The 22,530-nt window shown below is 35.9% G+C and overlaps 1 protein-coding gene across 5 annotated transcripts in view; it reads right to left on the minus strand.

Annotated features, from left to right (window-relative positions):
* nemy (cytochrome b561 family member no extended memory) overlaps positions 1-22,530 on the minus strand; it is a 96,317-nt gene that overhangs the window by 69,491 nt on the left and 4,296 nt on the right. For 2 of the 5 annotated variants that reach the window (XM_028317645.1, XM_028317643.1), the window contains exon 2: positions 9,630-9,948. In XM_028317645.1, the coding sequence (XP_028173446.1) occupies positions 9,630-9,784 (155 nt within the window). In that variant the 5' untranslated portion in view covers positions 9,785-9,948. Of the gene's footprint in view, positions 1-3,915; positions 4,184-8,727; positions 8,996-9,629; positions 9,949-22,530 lie in introns of those variants that run through there. The other 3 variants (XM_028317649.1, XM_028317644.1, XM_028317647.1) reach the window with 3 other exon arrangements.

Below are 22,530 nucleotides of genomic sequence, written 5' to 3' on the forward strand. Positions count from 1 at the left end.
AATTTCGTAGCACATAAAACTATACATTTGTATTGAAAACTAGCACCTATTACAAATAGATTAGATACTACAGTGTTAAATTTGATGTGCCGTGGTATGTACAACACGATTCTACCAAAAACAACATAACATAAACTTGTTAAACACGTACTAAAGCCGAAAACAACAGTATAGTAAATCACGTGTAATTAGTATTTCAATCGAAATATTGGGTATGTAATACAGTAATATACCTACTTATTGTAAATTGCGATGTTTAACTTGTTGTAAAATGCACAATTTTTACTGTTAAGTTTATATCTTTTTAGTACTTAATACAAAGTCAATCATTTTCGGGATAGCTGCATTGGACTAACGATATTCGAAATAGCGTCCTTTGGGGGTAGAGTTCCGATTTTCGGAATAAAGAGTATCAATCACGTCGTAGATGTTTTAAAGTAACTAATTGTGTATTCGTTCTATTAGGCCCAGAACAGACGGTGAAACGCAACTGCAACGAAACTGTAACTTTCTGATGATTCTAATGAATGAAACTGAAACTGAAAGTTTCAAACTGATCGCGTCATGTGTGGTCTCTCAACGGACGCTATGGCAGAAACTTAGATGCAACTCAAAAGTAACTAGCAGTTGCAGTTTCGTTGCAGTTGCGTTTTACCGTCTGTTCTGGGCCTTAAAGTTTTCATCATTAGCGAATCGTCAACCTACAAAAGATTGCATGTTGAAAGAACTCACTTCCTTTCACATAGGTCGTTATTCGTCAAGAAAGTGGTAACTCTCGCACCTACGCAAAATTGTCATACCGAATAGAGATTGAAACATATGGCTGCCGGTCTCGTGGCTTCATAGAGAGTAATAATAGCGACAAATTCATCCCACTTCCTGAGCGCCCGTCCCCCCGCCTGTGAATTGGACTTAATAAACTCCTGGAGGTCGAACGCCCGTATCAACCGGTCTGCTGTGGGCTGCCCCACAGATTTGAGACGAGGATACGATGCGTTTGCGCATCATTCAAATCATTGATTAATAACCGATTTTTGTATTGTAGGGTGATCACAAAAAGGCGTGTAGAGACCAATAATACCCATCAGATTCAATATCGATTTGAGAATCATTTAAAGAGACAGACACTCAAAAATAGTAAATTTTGTAAACATTTTCAAGCGATGCAGATAGATACATATACATATCTACCTATCAACTTATTTCTGCAGTTTCTCTTATGACTGATGTGCTTTTCCTCAATTATTTACGAATGGTTTGATGACACGAGTGTTTGTTTGTTTGTTTAACTATAAAATGTGGTTGTGGACATTACATTCATCAACTTCTTTGTCGGCCAATTAACATTGTAGAGCACACCTGTCGCTCATTGATCAATGATTAATTAATTGATTAATATGTTCAACACGCCAGCAACACTGCTCTTAACTTGACCTTAGTCTTGGTACAAAAGAATGTCTCAATTAGACTTTGTGAGGCAATCTCACAATCAACTACTAGTAAGTAGTAATTGTACACGAAGTCACTACAAGTAAGATTTTCGTGAAACAAAAGCTACCATAGCTATTTCAGACCATAAAAAATAATGAACTACAGCACATCAAGCTGATACTGTAGTATCTTAATAAACAAGCTATATTTGGGACGTGTATAAGTGCCCTGGCCTATGTACTTAATAAACTATTTGAATTTGAATAATATGCAGAAGCTAAGTACTTAAAAGTTTCTATTTTCTAACAAAATTGTGAAAAATCTAATGTCCTGCTCTACTTTACGATTACAAAAATTCTCGCTTAATTTGAAATCTATTTCAGATAGCGATATAAAGGTAACTTGACTTGGTTGACTTGAGCTTAATTTGGGAAGCGACAAAGTCAGATTGATATGTGGTCTTGCAATCATTGACACGTGTAATGAATATCCTATCATTTCTTTTGTACTAGGACATAGCATTAAGAACTGAAAGCATTATATCAGTTCCTACAATTTCCTTTCCTTTTACACTGATTACATTCAACACAGACTAAAAAATAGATAAATAGTAACACGGCGCGACACTCCACAGTAAACACAGGGGCGCAAATTACGTGCTTCCCGTCCACACGTCATTAGGTCCCGATGCCAGCGATAATTACCGTGTCCACAACTCATGGTGCCATGGACGCCATGAGAAAACGCCGGTGCAGCTACCTTGATGGTGCCAGTAAACTCTACCTCTTTTTTAAATCCTATATTTCCTTCCTTATCCTTATATTTCCACCATTATGATTAAAATCTAGATAAGAACTATTACAAATTTTGAAATTGACAAGTTTGTTATTTCGTTTGTAAAAAGTAGTAGAGATTTAACATAATATGTTAAATCTTGGCTGTTCTTTAATGCCTTTTTAACCATTTGCAAATAAAATCCCTGATAGAAGAAACTTATCAGATAGATAAACTACATCTTTTGGTTTCACAGATCTTAGAGGGGCCCGTGAAAAGAAAAGTCTCAAGTTCAATTCTCACCTGATGCATTACGTTTTTTCAAATTCTAAATAGTTTAAGAAACAAGTAACAATATAAGAGTATTTCTCAAAAAAAATGTACATTTTGAAAAAAAAAAGTGTGCTTTGAAACAGTTCAAAAGTTTTATATTTATAAATCATCACACAAAACAAACACACACACAATTTTGAAGGATGAATATTAATCTTTAAGATAACGAAGAATTATAGCTATAATCCTACTTATTACCAAATATTTAGATATTTTAAAAATAGTCCTTTTTTACCTTTCATACAAAAACCTGTTTGCCACCCTAGCTTTTTCATGTGTTTTTGTNTAAACAGAAATGGGAAAATCCAACAACATGGCTGGGCGTTCCCAACTCGCAGACAAAGTTATGGAACAAGTATAAACAAGCGAGTTGAAGTGCTCGGCCCTGGGTAGGGTTGCCAACTCTTGAAAGGACCAACCCGGGAGAATGGACAACACGCATAAGTTGTAATATTAAGTTAAATTATGACTTAATTTAAAGATCACACACATTACACTAGTTTTTATTTCACCTCAATCCATCNCAGTACTGATCCTCATTAGCTTATTACGCTTATTAAAATATTGCGTAAACTTCGTTCTACTTTCCAATAAGTAATGATAAACTCTTACATTAAACAGTTACAAATTACTGATTGCATCTTAATTAAAATAATTGACTTGTTCTGTTTCAATTTTGTGGTTTAAATTATTCACAATTTTAATATCTTTTTTGTAACAATAATTTCATAAGTGAAGGCTTTGGAGTGAAGAAATTAATAACTGAATAAATAATTATGACTTATGAATTACACATTCTGCTCCAGTAATTAAAATGTCAGATATTGTAATAAAGATATTATGATTGCAGTATTACGAATAAAAAATACTTTAATTAAAACATAGCTGCACTTTACTGCCAACAAATTAAAATTTATTCAAACTTCTTGGTAATCTTCTTTATAGTTTAGGAAACCTACTGATGGCCAAAACCTGGTATAGCCTTCAATTCTCGTGGATGATACTATACCAAATCATATCTCAAAATATTCAGGAAAATTACTATGGAGGTATTCAGAGTGTCATTGAATATTACTGCTCACTCACTACCCGTCACTCCAGTACCAACATATTTAATAGGTGTGGACAGTGCGCAGTGGGCAAAATAATTATACACGTATGTCAGTACCCATGGAATTACTGCCTAACGACCGCATTTACCTAAAGAGAAAATTACACCCGTGATTTTTACGATAACTTCAATCAAAAGTCAAAGATAAACAGGAAAAAAGTTAACAGTAAAATAAGTATTTGTAACAGGAATACAGAAACCAGTTTTATCGATATCTAGTCCAGTTGCCACTATAACTATGGTAAAATAAATTAAAGTAAACATACGTTTGACTCTTTCCACGGGCCATTTCTTCCAATTCAGCAGATCACAACAGATAAGGAATCACAAAAAAAGTGTTCCAAAAATATTTCCAAAACACTGGCACAAAACACAACTTCTTCGAAAAATAAAAAGTTCGAAATTCAAAATATAAAAGTTTGGCGGCAAACGGTCACATGAGCACGATTCTTACGATGTCCGTGTCGCCACTCTCCGAGATCTCAACTCGATCCGGACGCGAGTTAAGCGCCCTACTTCGTTCTAACCAATCGAGTGTGTTGGATTGAGATAGCACCATACTTTGTCCCCTGTGAGTGATAGAGACAGTGCCACTGGTTTCAAAGTAAAAAAGTTTTTGAAATAATCGTTAGCTAATATTCACATTATTTTAATACTAATTTCAACACTGGAAACTAATTCAATTAGACAATTGAATGTCAGTAATTAGTAAAAATAAATAAATAAATAATAATAAATCTTTAGACAATTTCACACATCGCCAGCTAGCCCCAAAGTAAGCAACTTAATGCTTGTGTTATGGGTGCTAGCTTAACGGATATACTACTTATATACTTTTTTTTTTTAAATACATACATATTATACATAGTAACACCCAGACCCGTCACAGAAATTAAAATTCATCATTTCAATTTCTGCCCGGCCGGGAATCGAACCCGGGACCTCTTGGCATAGTAGCACGTTCTGAACCACTACACCAAACGGCCGACAAATACCACTACACTACTGACAAATAAAATATCACTACTGAAATGATCTATAGTTTCGGACGAGTCACGCCATCTGGCAGTGCGCTGTTACACTGACTGGCAGGAGGCCTTTATCGGACAGTTGAAATGTGTTACAAAATTGTAGAGTCGCGTAGAGGTGGCGTTAGTATCGACGTTAACATAATAGAGCTGTAGCTCTATCATTAATGAGGGTTTTCGCGATTGAAAAATCCGCCAGATGGCAATACGTAGACGCGAGGTCCAAATGCTGCATTATTGGTTATTTTTGACATGACATTGACAGATATGTCAAAATCCACCAATCATGCAGCATTTGGACCTCGCGTCTACGTATTGCCATCTGGCGGATTTTTCAATCGCGAAAACCCTCATTGATATTATTATATCATCAAGGAACTAGTATTCTTTTGGACTACTACTGTAGAAATATGTAGAGCTTCAGTATTATATTTTTTATTAATTGGTAACATTTTGGTTATTACTCATAGTTTCTTTCAAAAGCAGTATGTGTAAGTAAGTAGTATGTTCGATGTAATAGTACAATGAACTAAATAAAAGCGACTAAGAACAGGAAACTCCTACGCTTGATGACTTTAACAGAAACTGTCGTGAAATTAATTAAAACAACAATCTTATAAGCTGTTGTAATGAACTCTACAGTGTAGACTTGTAGAGTCTACACTTAGATTCTGAATGGTCTTTGTCGTGAATGAATGAGTTTTCAGCATAGTAAAATTTTAATGGAACACATTTTTTTAGCTGTAGGAAACTAATTAGGTACTGATAGAGTTTTCAGTCAAGAAAATATTCCTAGCTTTTGTAGAGTCGGCAATTTACTAAAATAGAGTTGTTAGAAAAGTTAATTATAAATAAACTAGCGGCCGCCCGCGACTTCGTACGCGTGAATCCTGTTTTTCCCGCTAATTCCCGTTCCCGTGGGAATTACGGGAATTCCTTTCTTAGTGCACCTCTACGGTACCTAAGCTACGTCCCTTCCAAATTTCAAGTGCCTACGTTTAGCCGTTTAGGCTGTGCGTTGATCTGTCAGTCAGTCAGTCAGTTTCTCCTTTTATATATTTAGATAAATAAATATCCTTGGACATTTTACACTGCGCTTCTAGTCCCAAACTAAGCTCTAAGCTTGTACTATGGGTACTAGACAACGGATATAAACATACGTAAATACTTTTTTTTTTGTAAATACATACATATTATACATAGAAAACACCCAGTCCAATACAAACAAATATGTTCATGCACACAAATGTTTGTACTGTGCGGGAATCGAACCCGCAACCTCCGGAATAGTAGTCCGTTTCGAACCACTACACCAAACGGCCGACAAATTTGATTAAATTATTAATAAAATAACAATAACATTCAATGTGAACAATGACATTTTTCGCGATTGAAAAATCCGCCACATGGCAATACGTAGACGCGAGGTCCAAATGCTGCATTATTGGTTATTTTTGACATGACATTGACAGATATGTCAAAATCCACCAATCATGCAGCATTTGGACCTCGCGTCTACGTATTGCCATCTGGCGGATTTTTCAATCGCGAAAACCCTCATTGATATTATTATATCATCAAGGAACTAGTATTCTTTTGGACTACTACTGTAGAAATATGTAGAGCTTCAGTATTATATTTTTTATTAATTGGTAACATTTTGGTTATTACTCATAGTTTCATTTCAAAAGCAGTATGTGTAAGTAAGTAGTATGTACGATGTAATAGTACAATGAACTAAATAAAAGCTACTTAGACAGGAAACTCCTACGCTTGATGACTTTAACAGAAACTATCGTGAAATTAATTAAAACAACAATCTTATAAGCTGTTGTAATGAACTCTACAGTGTAGACTTGTAGAGTCTACACTTAGATTCTGAATGGTCTTTGTCGTGAATAAATGAGTTTTCAGCATAGTAAAATTTTAATGGAACACATTTTTTTAGCTGTAGGAAACTAATTAGGTACTGATAGAGTTTTCAGTCAAGAAAATATTCCTAGCTTTTGTAGAGTCGGCAATTTACTAAAATAGAGTTGTTAGAAAAGTTAATTATAAATAAACTAGCGGCCGCCCGCGACTTCGTACGCGTGAATCCTGTTTTTCCCGCTAATTCCCGTTCCCGTGGGAATTACGGGAATTCCTTTCTTAGTGCACCTCTACGGTACCTAAGCTACGTCCCTTCCAAATTTCAAGTGCCTACGTTTAGCCGTTTAGGCTGTGCGTTGATCTGTCAGTCAGTCAGTCAGTTTCTCCTTTTATATATTTAGATAAATAAATATCCTTGGACATTTTACACTGCGCTTCTAGTCCCAAACTAAGCTCTAAGCTTGTACTATGGGTACTAGACAACGGATATAAACATACGTAAATACTTTTTTTTTTGTAAATACATACATATTATACATAGAAAACACCCAGTCCAATACAAACAAATATGTTCATGCACACAAATGTTTGTACTGTGCGGGAATCGAACCCGCAACCTCCGGAATAGTAGTCCGTTTCGAACCACTACACCAAACGGCCGACAAATTTGATTAAATTATTAATAAAATAACAATAACATTCAATGTGAACAATGACATTCAATGTATTTATTAGCCAAAAGGTTTACGTCTAATAAAGCACCTTTTCTTGCGCATAAAATAAGTGAGTTACTGAGTTAGCCGAGGTTGGGGGTCGACCCCAGTATTTCAGGGACTTCCCTTCCCTTCCCTCGCATTATGAATTTAACAGACTCAATCACTTTCACCGTAATTACAGGTCGGGTTGTAATCTGCGATGTTATTTTCTTATTTCTTTGGAAATAAGATTTTCGTATTTCTATAATTGGAGGGTTACAGTTACCAAATTATATACCAATTAGATACCAAACTAAGACGAGATTTTGCAATAATGAAATGACAATGCAATGAAAATTACCGTATGGAGTATATTTGAAACATTATCATCATTCTTATCATGTGTAGATTTCATAATAATAATGATGTCTAGTTTGATTGACATCATTATCATTATTGATTTGAACTACTTATGCTTTTATTTTAAAAGGAAAATCCTTTAAAACTCTACCTACTTACGTCTTGAATACTAATTCTAACTAATATTATTGTTATAGTGACATTTACCAATTATTGCAAATGCCTTGTTAAAAAATTTCTTCCTCATAGACTCCAATTATAGACAACGCGATGTGCCATTTGTAAAGATTTAGAGCGTAGAGACTAGGTCAGATTGATTGTTACATCAATGATGTGTGATACAACCATTTTACCATTACAGTACAAATAAATAACTCAAATTTTTCTACAGCATCATTATATCGTATAGCCATAGCTCTTGAAAAGACTTGATATACAGGGTGTCCCAGAATGGGTGAATCAAACTGCTAGGGGAGGTGGCTCTACTAATGTACTATCCCTAAAAAATATGAAAAAAATGTTGAGTTCGGATTTTTTTTCAAATAAAGTGCTTTTAGTCATTATTTTCAAAAGTTTGTTTACAGATAAACGAAGCGATCATGTACAATTAATATTAGTAAGATGAAAGTACAAATAAACTCCAAACGCAGCAATTATAGCCAGAAACTTAGGCAAAGCTGATTTTTTTTCACTTTAAAAAAAATTGTGTCCTTATGCGCTTTATTTTTTTTTTTCATATTTTTGAGGGATAGTACATTAGTAGAGCTACCTCCCCTAGCAGTTTGATTCACCCATTCTGGGACACCCTGTATATATCAAGGTACGGAATTTACTGCTGTGAATTTACTATAGCAAAAACACAAATGATCACAATCTCGATTATTATTGCAACAGTTTACTCTCTACGTGAGAATGGTAACTTGTTTTCAGGATCAAATTCTATAAACATTGTATTACAAAACGACGCTCAAAACTCGATTCAAACCCAGAAATGTATTTATATATGATTGGGTAAATTTCAATTTTTATAAACAAAACAATCATGAATACTTATATCATTGAGAATATACTCATGCTCGAGCTTGAGTGTCGTTTCACACAAGTCTGAAAATGTTGTCGTACTTACACTTTGACTTTCTTCGTTTCCGACCCGGAGATTGTAGCAGGAGGCGGCGGGAGATCATCCATCGGGACCTCCTCATTCGGCGGCGACGGCGGCGACTTGTCGAACTCCGCGATCGGCGCCAGCTCCGGCATCGGCGACACCGAGTTGCTGTCCATCGCCGACAACTTTATGGGAGACACTTTGGCAATTTTGACAACCCTCGCACACCCCCGGCACCACCGGAGGAGAAATCACCCACGCACTAAACTTGCACTTAAATCACTCGATGAGTCGTCGGCGAAGCCAACGAANCAATGGATACCCATAACATTTTAAATACTTCAATTTTATAATTTTAGGAAGTGCTGTTTCGTACGAAATTAAAGATTTTGATGAAAATCATTATTTGACTGTATACAATCGAGAAATGTTACGAATATAACCAAATATTCAATTTATAACACATAAACTCAATTCCGATATTAATATCGGAATTCCGATATTGAGATCTAATATCGGAAACCAATATCGGAATTGAAAACCTTCCGATATTACATGCCCTAGTACGGAATTTACCGCTGGGAGCAGCGAAAATGCGATTTAAATCCGCATCAATAAAAATTGGCAATCTTAAAGTGAAATAAGTTTATAAAGCATCTTGATTTATTATTACGACAGTTTACTGACATCGAGTCAGTAGAGTTTTTTTAAATAAATCTAACTTGTTTTCAGGATCGTCAAATTCTATGAACGTTGTATTACAAAACGACGCTCAAAACTCGATTAAAAGCCAGAAATGTATCTGTCTATGATTGGTTGAATTCTAATTTTTCAAAACATGGTCTTGAAAGCTACTATTGAGAACAGACTCATGCTCGAGCTTGAGAGTCGTTTCACAGAAAGAAATGTTAATTAGTACTCACACTTTGACTTTCTTCGTTTCCGACCCGGAGATCGTAGCAGGAGGCGGCGGGAGGTCATCCATCGGGACCTCCTCATTCGGCGGCGATGGCGGCGACTTGTCGAACTCCGCGATCGGCGCCAGCTCCGGCATCGGCGACACCGAGTTGCTGTCCATCGCCGACAACTTTATGGGAGACACTTTGGCAATTTTGACAACCCTCGCACACCCCCGGCACCACCGGAGGAGAAATCACCCACGCACTAAACTTGCACTTAAATCACTCGACGAGTCGTCGGCGAAACCAACGAAAACTTCCGAGGTCACCTCCCAAGTTGGACCTGAAAGTGATTAAACCGTTATTTATGACTGTACTTTCCGACCCTACGCATTAAAACAAGCGAGGATGTTTTTATTTTTATCGGCAAATCTTCGAAGGGTGATAAAAGCTGTCGAAACTTGCGTAAGTGCGAAACGGAGAAACGGGGACCCAAAGTCGTGTTGGCTGTCCTTAAATTTCACTACTGAACATGAATAAAGAACATCCTTTATTTATTTACAAAGTCACACGTGCCTACCAAAAACTTTTAATTTACCCCGAGCAATAACGACACAATATTTCCAAGTTTTAGCGCCCAAAAATGGTAAAACATCGAAAGTAACGTCCGCACCGCGCGAGTACGGAAGGACAACGTCCTACACCCTATTCAACACATAGCTCACGCGGAAGGGACTGTCAGGCACTGATGCGCTGTTGTTTTGCTTACTCTACCTAAGGGTCTGCGCCCACGGACTCACTAACAAGTTCAGTAGGTAACAACGAATAGAAAAAATCTGTAAGTGGTGTCAAACTGTAAGTTGTAAATAAATTAGAGGTTATTGAAAGGATTAAGGAGATTGGTTTTCTGAAATGCATTTTAAACAGAGATTATATGTAGATAAAGAAGAATACATTATGTAAATTAACAATAATAACAAAGCCTCCTAAAATTACAGGCTTGACATGGAAAGTAGTTGTTTCCTACCTACATGTGACTCACACACAGTGCAGACATGGGAAATTCCATACAACATTGATTTTCGGCGATATCTATGCACTTTTCAATTAGTACAAATAGTAAGGTAGAGAAATAAAAAAACATACATGTCTTTTCTATCTTTCTACAATTATTATGAATTTGTTTCACAATATTATTTTTTGGTCCTAAACGCTAGTGAGCGCGGCGCCTAAGCAACCGTTGCGCTGACCACAACTTGAGGGAGAGGTAGAAATAGATTCCTGGACATTTATAGCCCAGCTGTCCATTCAGAGTTCTCAGGAATCCTCATCTTTTAGCTATTTGCTGAAACTTGCTGAAAATCATACGATTTTCTGTGTCGATTGAGTTTGGTTATTATGAATTCAAATTCAAATTGTTTATTTGCATACCAATGCACTAAAAATAAGCACTTCTATTTTAAATGTCGCTATCATAAGCTCTGTAATTAAGTCCATCTATAGGGAATAGGTGATAACTAAGTAAATAAACTTTTACTTAATGATGTTAACCAACAATGCACTCGAAATAACGATTTAGCATAAAATCAGGAACACCCTCACCCTATTCAAGGTAAATTAAATAACCTGATTAAAACACGTTCAAAGTAAAGCAAACATCGTTATCAAATTAACGGATCCAACAACTACTTAGTCGAATCCTTTGTCAATCGGAATGGCTTTCGGTGGCTTCAAATATACCCTCCGGTCATTACCAAAAGGTATTTAAAACCAATGGCACGTCACGCGAGGTGGGGTGAAAACGATTAACCATGACTAATGAAACCCGAAGTTTTCATATCGCTATCAAAATCGCACGTGGGAATATAGTTTAATATAGTGTGAAAGAAAACCGGCAATTTTGCACGACAATTGCTCTGGGATTGCCACAGCTTTCGACATACGAGTGACGTCTAATTGTGGGTACCTATCTATCGCGATTGCGACCATCCTAATCGTATCGCGTTGGGCAATTGTTTATCCGTGTTTGGTTTACACACGGAGATTCGAAATCGAAAGATCTATTGACACAATATTAACAACTTTACATTACTTTTTGGGCTTTAACTTGCATGAAGTGTTTAGCTACTAAGAATATCTAAGATCTAAAATACAAATCGCAGTCGTAATTTTGATTTTTCCATGTAAGATACGAGGGGCGGCTGAAAAGTTTTGAGCCTAAGTATCTTCAAGTGTTATTATTGACTCGCACTAAATTTAATTAATTTGCCAATAACCTCCTTAGTATATGTACAAAATTTCATTTCATTAGCGTCATCACGCTTTTAGTAATTAATCCGTAAACATCATCAAGTCTCAGTTATCCGCGCAATGTACGAAATTGAAGTACACAGTTGTCATAAAATTCCTCAAAAAGAGGAACAAAACGCTGACGGTAACATTTGAAGAGATGTCTACAGTTTATGGGGAGTCTGGGCCTTCATTTGCTATCATGAAAGATTGGATCCGATAGTTCAAGCATGGCAGGGAGTCGCTAAAAGATGACCTCAAGTCAGGGCGGCCAGATTTCGCCATTAACGAATAAAATAATGAAAATTTAAAGAATCTCGCTTTAGAGATCAGCGATTTAAACTGTGACAGATAGCTGAAGCCATAGGTATTAGCAAGGAACATATCGGCGATATTTAACACACTCATTTGCACATGAAATAGGGGTGCACGCGATGGGTGCCAAAAATGCTCACGCCGCTCGACAACCAGCGTCGAGTCACAACTTCGCAAGAGTTTTAGGACATCTTTGCCCATAATCCTAACATTTTTTTTTCTCAAATTGTCACTATTGATAAATAATAGATCCTGCAGTACAATCTAGAGTCAAAAATAAGAGTCAATGCAATGGATTAAAAAGGGAAAACGCTGCCGCGGAAATTCAAAGCGGAGCGATCGACACCCAAGCTCATAGTCACCATTTTTGGGATTGTGGAGGAATTTTATTCATTGACTACCTACTTAAAAAAACTACAATAAACGGGGATTATCATGATGTACTGTTGATAAGAGTGCGTCAAGTGGTTGTTGAAATATTAAGAGGCAAACTGGCGAAAGGAAATCTGATATTGCAAGACATTTCGCCCGCGCACACCGCGCATATTGCAAAGATTGCCCCGGGTAAAACTGGATTTCAAGAAATTAATCACCCACCACATAGTTTAGTCCGAATCCTTAGCTATTTTGTCTAATTCTCAAATTGAAAAAAAGACCTCCAGGAACGAAGATTTTTGAGTGACAAAGAAATGAAGGCGCGCGAAAGGCTCATTTCGAAGGCAAAGATTGCGATTTTTTTTTCAGTGGGTTAAAAGCTCTTTTACACAAATATAAGAAGTCCGTTGTAGTAGAGGGAGATCAAATAGAAAAATATATTTTTTATACTTTTCTATCGGCATTTTTAATACCCTAGGCTCAAAACTTTTCAGCCGCCCCTCGTAATTCATGTAAGACCACTTTACTTTTTCAAAAGTATAATGCTCTCTTTTTAAAAAGTCAAGTTTTCGAACTGTCAAAAACTTTTACGTAATATTGCACCGGTGCAATATTGCTTCCTAACTGATATAGTGCGCTTGCTATTTTTAACTTTTAATCGTTTAAGCAATCTGAGCCCTAACCCGACCCGCCAAGGGTGGTAGCTCGGATAAATCGGCGGCTATCTATTATAAAACCGTAGAAATCTAGACCACTTTCGCTCTCGACGTGGGAACCCGCAAAAGCGGTGGTCTGGTAATTGTTTATGCATATGTGAATGTGAAACCGAAAGTATTTGTCAAGTGATAGTGAAGAGCTTTTGAATTCGCCGATCGTTATCGGTTTCTGTATCATAATTAGGTTCTTTTTACCCGACTGCGCCAGAAGGAGGATTATGTTTTTAAAGCCTTATTGTCCAAGTGGACATGCTCAGGTGAATGCGCGGCTCGGCCAGATAAGCCGGCTGGATTGATGGATAGTGGATAGATAACAAGGTTTTACAAGGATTTCAATCATGTTATACTTATAAATAGAAAGAAAGAAATAAAAAAAAAATACAGACTAAGATTTTATTTACACCGACATTAAAAATAACACCACTAGCATTACCATGAATGAGCTGCGAGAATTTAGAGGAAGCCATCAAAATAGCACCATTGCATACTTGTTAGAGTAATGGATGTTGTACCGAAATAAAGATAGATGACAGAACTATAGTTACGAATAAACGTAAACATAAATGGAGGGTATTGAATTTAAACGCCGAGGAAACACTGCGTATTAACGGTTCAGTTTTAGTCATGAATAGATAAACGAATAGACAATGTAGGTAAGTTTTATGTAGTCAATAAATCTCACAGTAATTAAATCAAGAGTATCCAACATTCAATCTCGAAATAGGCGAGCTTACGTAAGATCGAAATGGGTTGTTCCCGAAATCCCCTGTGCCTTAATTTATACACCTGGTACAAAGATACAACAATCCCACCCCCATTAGTTTCCCCCTCGTGAAGGGGGGTAGACGCAAAAACAAATTACCCAGCCATGACCGAATGCTCGCAGAATCCTCGCAACTAGTGAAGCCGCCTTATGAATATTTATCGAGCTGTTTGTCATGTTTATCGATACAAATTTGCACCTGGATGTTCTTGTTATTATTGTTACGACGCAAAGGGTGGCGTTAAAATTGAATGGAACTACTTAAATGTTACTTGAATTTAAATGAAAGTTTTTGAAAGAAATACCTATCTCTATAACAAGTAGAAGATATTAATATGTATTAGGTATTATTTGTAATAAGAAAACAGAAATTAAGACTGTCATACAGAATCGTCGAAGTGCAAATGTAGAGGTGTGCGGTTTTTAAGCATTTATTAAGTTGTCGTGGAAATCTATAATTAGATAAGTTTTATTCATTGCTAATGTAAATTATTAACAGTAAGGTCAATGGTAAGCGCCATTGATTTCCGAAATAGATAAAATAAAACCGTTACGTCCGTGGTTACGTTGTTGCATCGCACATCTCTACTTCGCGCTTTGACGCTCTCCCCGTTCAAAATAGGATAAAAAGCCAGTAAAAATAATTTCGGTGTATCATCATTCATTCTTTTGTTTCTTTGTCGATGTTTACAAAATTTATTGTTAACGTCCAGCTTGCAGCTCTAGGAGGGTTGTCTGACAGATATTTTGTGGTCACGTTTTCCTGTGTCATCTCGATTATTGTTTGCCTCGAAATAAAATGTTCCTTTACAAAAATGGTAGAGTTGGATTGGAATACGATATGAATAATAAGTAACAACTATGTAAGTCTCCATTGAATCCTTTCGAGGGCGATAAGTGTAAAGTCAGACTTATAAAATAAATTGGAACAGTCGTGTAATAATGGATATTATATTAAATATTGACCGCTTAGTTAGTTAGTTTAGTTAGTTTTCTAAAACTATGCTGTTTAAGAAAAACCAAACTAAGAATATTTGTTCAATGAATTAAAAATTATTATGATGTTTTATTACGTTACTATGTAAGTTTAAATTGGCTACACAACAGTGCTATTGTTTACAATTTATAATTAGATAACACGACAGTGAACACAAAATAGAAGGTGAGAAAATTTTAAAATTCACAAGTTACTTTAATTAATGACTAATCTTACGTCACAGACTACGAATAGGTAATTATAAATAATAGGAAATAGTATTATTTTAAAAGAAAATGTATACTGAAGATTTGGCACTGGCAGTATAGAAATCTCCAAAGCCGTAAGCCTACTGAAAAAAAAAAAGAGTTTTCCGCACAAAACAACTGCCGACTCAGGCAAGTTATATGGAAGGAAACTAGGCTGCGTCGAGGAGTGTTAGCGCTGAGTGTGCACGTATGAGGAGTATGAGGACCTGAATGAGGACACGTCCGCGCTTGGGGGCTAATTTGTGTTTTAAGTGGCTAGAAAACAATTTATTGGACTTTGATAATTAAGAGAAAATGTTGCTATAATATTATATTGAAATAATATTAAGTAGTCCTTCAACAACTTTATTACTCGTTATAATATGGTTTACAATACTTTATAGCAAGGAACTGCAGTCTTTTGTTTCCTTTATGTATTTCTTGGTCGAAAAGTGACACTTTATTTGTGCTGAATATGATGCATAAGGCAATAAAATGTTATTCTGGACATTTTACATTCAGCGCAACGTAGAGTCAAACTAAGAATACCGTGTCTGGTATTATCGGTACCAACTACTGAAAGTATGGTACCGATTCTCATACCAGTATGCTACATATTTTATAAGCATAATAATTATGCTTAAAGGTAAGTTACGGCCTGGTGTTTTTCATATCAGTAGGTGATAATAAAATGTAGCATACTGGTATGAAAATCGGTACCATACTTTCAGTAGTTGGTACCTATAATACCAGACATGGTATTCTTAGTTTGACTCTACATTGCGCTGAATGTAAAAATGTCCTAGAATAACATTTATTTTCTTGCGAATCAAATCTAGCACAAATAAAGTGTCACTTTTTGACCAAGACACATAAAGGAAACAAAAGACTGCAGTTCTTTGCTGCAAAGCTTCTTTCACAGACACCGAAGAAAAATGTTCGTCTTTTCAATTCGCATTCCACAATACGGCGGTGCAGTTTGTTGAGGAGTGCCGCGAGGGTCGCTGGAGGGCGGGGATTCAAGGAACATGCCAGAGACCTCCCACTTAAGTACTCGTACCTTTAGTAGTGTATATTTTCAGGTTTCTTGTAGTAAGGTTAGTAAAAAGCATAGCATAGCAATCGGGTTCTCGGGTTCAATTAACAGATTGCTAAACATTAAATTAATGTTAAAGAACTTGCATCTTTTAAACGCTTCTTTTTAGGAGAGCGTAAAGCTGATTTCTTCGCCTTTTCCGTCGCTTTTACGTGCATTTCAATTAGTACATTAATCACTATAACTATTCATAAAAAAAATGTACCTAATGCTACTTACCTACTGCATCAAAAGACGCTTCGTTGAAGTTCACGTTATTTTTAAAAGTTTTGGAGCGTCTAATACAGACACAATTCCTGAACAAGCTGTTAAGTTTTTGTGCCAAGTTTTAAAACCGGGTGGGGACTTTGTAACGCAGAGCTACCTACTATTTTATGTTGTTTTACCTTTCTATGTTTAGAAGGAGCAAATATGTTTAGCGTCGGGACGAGGGTCACTAAAGGTCGGTGGAGAAAAAGCTGCAATAAAGGTCAAAATGGTCGACTGGAAAGTTTGTTACAGAAATATTCGCGAGGAATTTAAATGAAAATTCTTTGTAGCGTCTCATAAAAATGATATATATTCGTTGAAGCATTTTGAAAGTAAACGTTATTACCAAATTACGTCATGTATATTGGAATATTGGATCCCTTCTTTTCGCATATATCAAGCATTTTCAATCATTGTTACCGCCAATCTAAATCGTAAGAGCATGTGCCTACTATGGATTGAATAAAATAGCAAACAAAGATATAAATAGAACTTATTCTACCAAGGAAAACTGTCTCTACTAGGTAATTTCCTTTGTTAGTATTCCACTATACAAAGATGACACTTCACCTACTGGCATGATATCGCAGTGCAAACCACACAATCAATAAACNTCCTTTGTTAGTATTCCACTATACAAAGATGACACTTCACCTACTGGCATGATATCGCAGTGCAAACCACACAATCAATAAACTTCAATTAACAACGTACTCGTCATAGAACGTCCATCAGGTGTTCTGTGTAACGATACTAGGACAATGCTCTATAATTGAACAGTAATGAAATGTTATCGGAACAAAGGTATGAAAAGGCCACTTTTCTTCGAATGGTGCTGGTTATTAATAAATCAGTTTCTGAATAATCTACTCACACGCACTTGGAGGTGTTTTATTTATCAGGTAGCTCTTAGATACACTAATGATACCTACCCACCAATTTTTAGTGAAAAACACGGCTTGTTAAAACTGAACACGAGAAAAACTATAGATTTAGATTATTCACCTTAGATTTAGACTAAAATATCCCGCAATCAACTACTATCTTACTAATATGTCTGGATGTCTGAATGTTTGTTACTATTTTACGCAAAAACTACTGAATGGATTTTGATGAAACTATATATAGGCTACAATTTATGACGATCTGTGACAAACTAAATTTCACGCGGGTGAAGCCGCGGGCAAAAGCTAGTAGGTTTTAAATGTTTTTGTACAAATCGCTACCTTATCGTTTCATAACAACATCACAGTTTATTAAGACATTAGCTTCTAAGTTACATATTTTATAAATGACCTTGTTCGACAATAGAAAGGCTACAATTACTTATTTAGTAAACTCTTTACTAAAGTTCTTCGACTTCGACGGAGGACGATATCGGCTGTACAATAATGTCTTCCACCCACACTCCATCGACTTTATTATTTATTTCACAAAGCCCAAGGTTCATTATTAGTCAGCAAAAACTCGTATCTAGGAATTAATGGTGCTACGTTTCAACAATTCATCAAAGCCTTGATAATTCTGTGTTTTCCATTTATTATTGAGAGTGGAGTGGTAACGGTGCAATCTGTCATCCTGCTGTTCTCGTTCCCTAGGCGTTTGCTCGAGGATAATGTGGTTTATGTGGTGGGCATAAGGGGGGCAATCGTTTGTTTTGTAGCGAGGAAGCGAACAATTTGAGGTGGCCTCAAATAGTCGCTGGGGAAGGATCTCCTACGCGGTCAGATCCGTCGGTGCTCTACAGGGATTTGCAATTTGTTTATGCAACGTATCAACTGGGTTACGGTGCGAGTGGATGCACTATTTACGAATAGCAAATCACATAACAGCTACAACAAAGGTAATAATGTCAAAGTTAATTAAATAAACGGTAAAACTAAAACTGTTTTTTGTGACACCGTCAAAGGTCATTATTAATGTTTGGAAATACTATGTAACTTGTTTTAAATAAATAAAATAATTAATAGAAATGGCCGTCGTCGACCTAACAAATAAAAGTGATTATTAGGTACAAGCAAGTTGTATTTAACTTTTCGCAAATGGTTTCATACAATATCTGGGCATCATTTATGATTTCACACTGAGACACAATAAAGTGTCTTTATTGAGCGTATAAAAAAGGAAACAACAAAAATATTTTTTCTATAATTGACACAAAACTACATTTATCAATCAAACTATATCTTTGCAGACTACATCTATAGATTCTATTGCAACATAATACGAGCCCAGAATGAAGGAAATATCATTATTTTGAACCAAAAAGCTTTTACTTAGCTAACATTATTTAACAGAACTGAATAGCGAGGCAATTTCCGCCCGCCCTGCGTGACACAAAAATGTCACCCGTGTAAGTGACATTACTGCTCATTAACAGGAATGACACTGACACTGGATGATGCCACAGCACAAATAAAAACGCCTCTACAACGAAATAGGTATAAAAAATAATTAAATTTTAGTAATAATGAAGTAAGATAAGGCACATAGGTACTCGTACCTGTTTACGTGGAACAAATTCCAATGAAAGGCCAAAAATAGGTACTAAAACACTTTTATCAACCACAACTTTGTTTGCTTGCTTGAAAACATAACATGCTTTGACTTTTGTTAACGACATTTAATCCTACCTATTATACCACATCTGCAATGCTCTTAAGTCTTAACCGTCACTAGATCTTCAATCTGTACAAGAACTTATGTCAAGCGGCGATTCCCATTCTAAGAATATTTCTGTTTTTACAGTCCTTAATTCTCCCAAAACCACGTGCCTTCTAGCAATGAAGCCAATTTCGAACTGACTTGGCTGTTCTATTTATATTTATTTTTTGACACTTTCTAAACCATCGCGCCAAACCCTGCCCTAGGGAACAATGAAAGGGGATGTGACAGGTCAGGATGAATAATTTAAACTAATTGACAATTTGATTACGACTTTTCACCATTTTATTAGCTTTGGCAGGTAACAAAACTACGTAACCGGGGAATCGGTGACAATTTGGAAGTTTTTAGATATTTGACAAAATGAAGTAACGTTAGCGTTAGTTTTTGTTATTGAACGTTATTGGTGTTTTACTAATTTATCGTCTCTTTATTTTGAAAACCACATTTGTAAAATATTTTCTTTTTTTTCCTTTCGCGGTTTCATCCACTCGTGTCTAATCAAAACAACAGTGGATTTAAATTTATTTTTTTATCTTAACCCGGTTATTTTAATTTAAAAAAAGATAATGTAAAATACTTTTTTTCTATTCAATTATTTCTTTACGGCCAGTTAAAGACTTAATTCAGCAAAATCACTGACTAAGCAATTAGTACTATTTCCCCGACTAACGTGAGGTGAAAAGCTGTAAATGGCTCTCAAAGCTAACGGACTCCTTCAAGCTCCACTCGATTCCCGCTCTAAGCTCTACCTTTACTTCAAAATACAACTTATGCCGTTGAGATAAAGCTCAAAGTCAAGCATTTTAACCAAAAATGTTAAGAGATAATCCTTTTGACTTACTACGTTTGGTTTAATCTTTGAGGCATGTTTTACGGTGGATTAATTTTTAAGGAAGCCCTCTGAAGGTTTCGTTGTGAGAGAAAAGCTTCCGGGTGTTTATAAGAGTGTGAAATGCAAACAAGGTATATGACAGGGCAACCCACGTGAAACGTTATTTATTGTGCCCATGGGCGTTTCTCTGAGCGAGTACTTTTAAATTCAGACAATAGAAATGCGCGTTCCACATATGGACTGTATATTCCACTAGCTTTTGCCCGCGGCTTCACCCGCGTAAAATTTCGTTTGTCACAGATCGTCATAAATTTATAGCCTATATGTTATTCTGGGTTATAAACAATAATACTGTAAAGTTTTATCAAAATCCGTTCACTAGTTTTTGCGTGAAAGAGTAACAAACATCCAGACATCCAAACTTTCGCATTTATAATATTAGTAGGATAAATACTTACATGGGTTTGTTTTAGGCAGCTAAGAAGCTAGTATTTTTATTTTTTTATATAAATGCAAAGTTGTATGACCAATTAGATCTCATAAATATGAAAACCTTAAACATTCAACTAACACAATTGAAGAAAATAACATTATTTATCAAAAGTTCTTCTGGCATTGGAATTTAATTTGCTTAAGCTTAAAATCATAATTCAAACCCAAGTTCCTAAAGAAAATCGGATATAGCGTTCAAATTACGCAAAAAACCTCATAAAAGATTCACCAGACAAACTTTGCGGAGCATCCCGGTGTTCTAGCTTATTTAAGCCGGCCCACTTTTACACAAAGCGAACTTACAAAAGCTCGCAATAAAGGATGAATAAGGCTGTAATACAATCTCGTTCGGGTGGCCTTGTAACGGAAACTACGGAGCTTACGCTACGGGGCGCGTAGCTACGAGGCCTACGAAAACCGTCAGGTGCTACGGTGCTACACCCTTTTATTACATTTTTCCCGCCCAAATTGGATTAGAGTGAATATGACCCATTTTTATTCAAAACCTGTCGTATATTGTATCATATAAGGTCAAAATAAACTCCTTTATTTTTGCACACGCTATGCCTGCCATTTAAGTCTACAAGAAATTAAAAAATAAACACCGTAATTAGTTCAGTCTAAGGTAGCAGTTAACCTACATTTGCTTTTTACGATGTTTCAAGGTAACCGTATGCAGTATAATCTGTCATGAGGAACTAATATATTCTTTGGTAATGTTTATGCACTTATAAAAACTCTAGCGTGACTATGATACGCCGCATGATGCATAACGCCGTCAATTCAAACTCTTTGCACGTGTTATGCGGTAATAGCTTCGTAAACAAACAACAAGGAACCTTACAACTGTTATTTTAACTGCATACTTTCATAAATTGAGAGGCTTTGAAAAATTCATTTGAATTAATTGGATTTTTATGAAGAAATTCTTGACCCAAATATTTTGTTTCTCTAACAACTGCAAAATACAAGCAAATAAAGTAAGTACGGATTCCAAAATGGATTTATGTAGGCAAATAGTCTAAATGCAATGCTATTTATGGCACGCCCATCGGAACCAAGAGTCGACTTAGAGAATAAAAATGTACTAGCATAAGTTAGTATAAGTTGTTCCTTTGGAACGTCCTTACCCCTAATAAAGTATAAAAGTGTGGCTAAAATGAAAAAAAAAAGTAAATGCTAGGTTCGAATGAAGGGTGCCATATCACAAAATTAGCTATTGTGCTCTCTATGGCCCGATTCGACCAAACTTTTATCCGAGAATAACTCCTGGTATAACTGACACATTGACTGTTTCATTATGGGAAATATGTCAAAACTGACGATTTATTCTAAGATAAATATTTACTCTTGTTTGGTCGAATCCACCCTAAGTGGTGCAAAAGTTATAGATCGTTATATGTCACGTCACGTATCTACTAGGGCTCCATTTAACTAGGACACCTACAAAGAAAAAATACTTGCAAGTTTAGCAATTAAGGTTTATCTTTATCCCCAGATTAATTTAATTAGTAGACGGTAAAGTTATCTGATGTATGATGCTCATGTATTTTTATAACAAAATTCAGATAGGCGTAAATCCTGCAATCTTTAATTAAGACTGTGACGCAAGTTGGATATCGGGCTAACAGCAGCCTATTGGAAAAGTATGACTAAACTTAATCGGTAGCCTTTGTTCGTTGCAGCGTTAAAAGTGTCAAGTGACACTTCAGCCAATATTGGTTTCTAGGTGACTTGCACTAGAGAACATAGTTGACATTCAACTTCTATTATTTAGATTTACAGTATTGGAGATGAAGGACTTTGAGCAAGTTGAGAGTGTAAAATTTTGGTGTTATTTCAATGTCGGATTTTAAAAGAACGACTCATATAAAAAACGACAAGTAACCGTCTTCTGTAAGCAGCGG

Source organism: Ostrinia furnacalis, unplaced genomic scaffold (assembly GCF_004193835.3).
Source record: "Ostrinia furnacalis isolate ACB-3 unplaced genomic scaffold, ASM419383v2 OfSCF6389, whole genome shotgun sequence".
NCBI classification, from domain to species: Eukaryota; Metazoa; Arthropoda; class Insecta; order Lepidoptera; family Crambidae; genus Ostrinia; species Ostrinia furnacalis.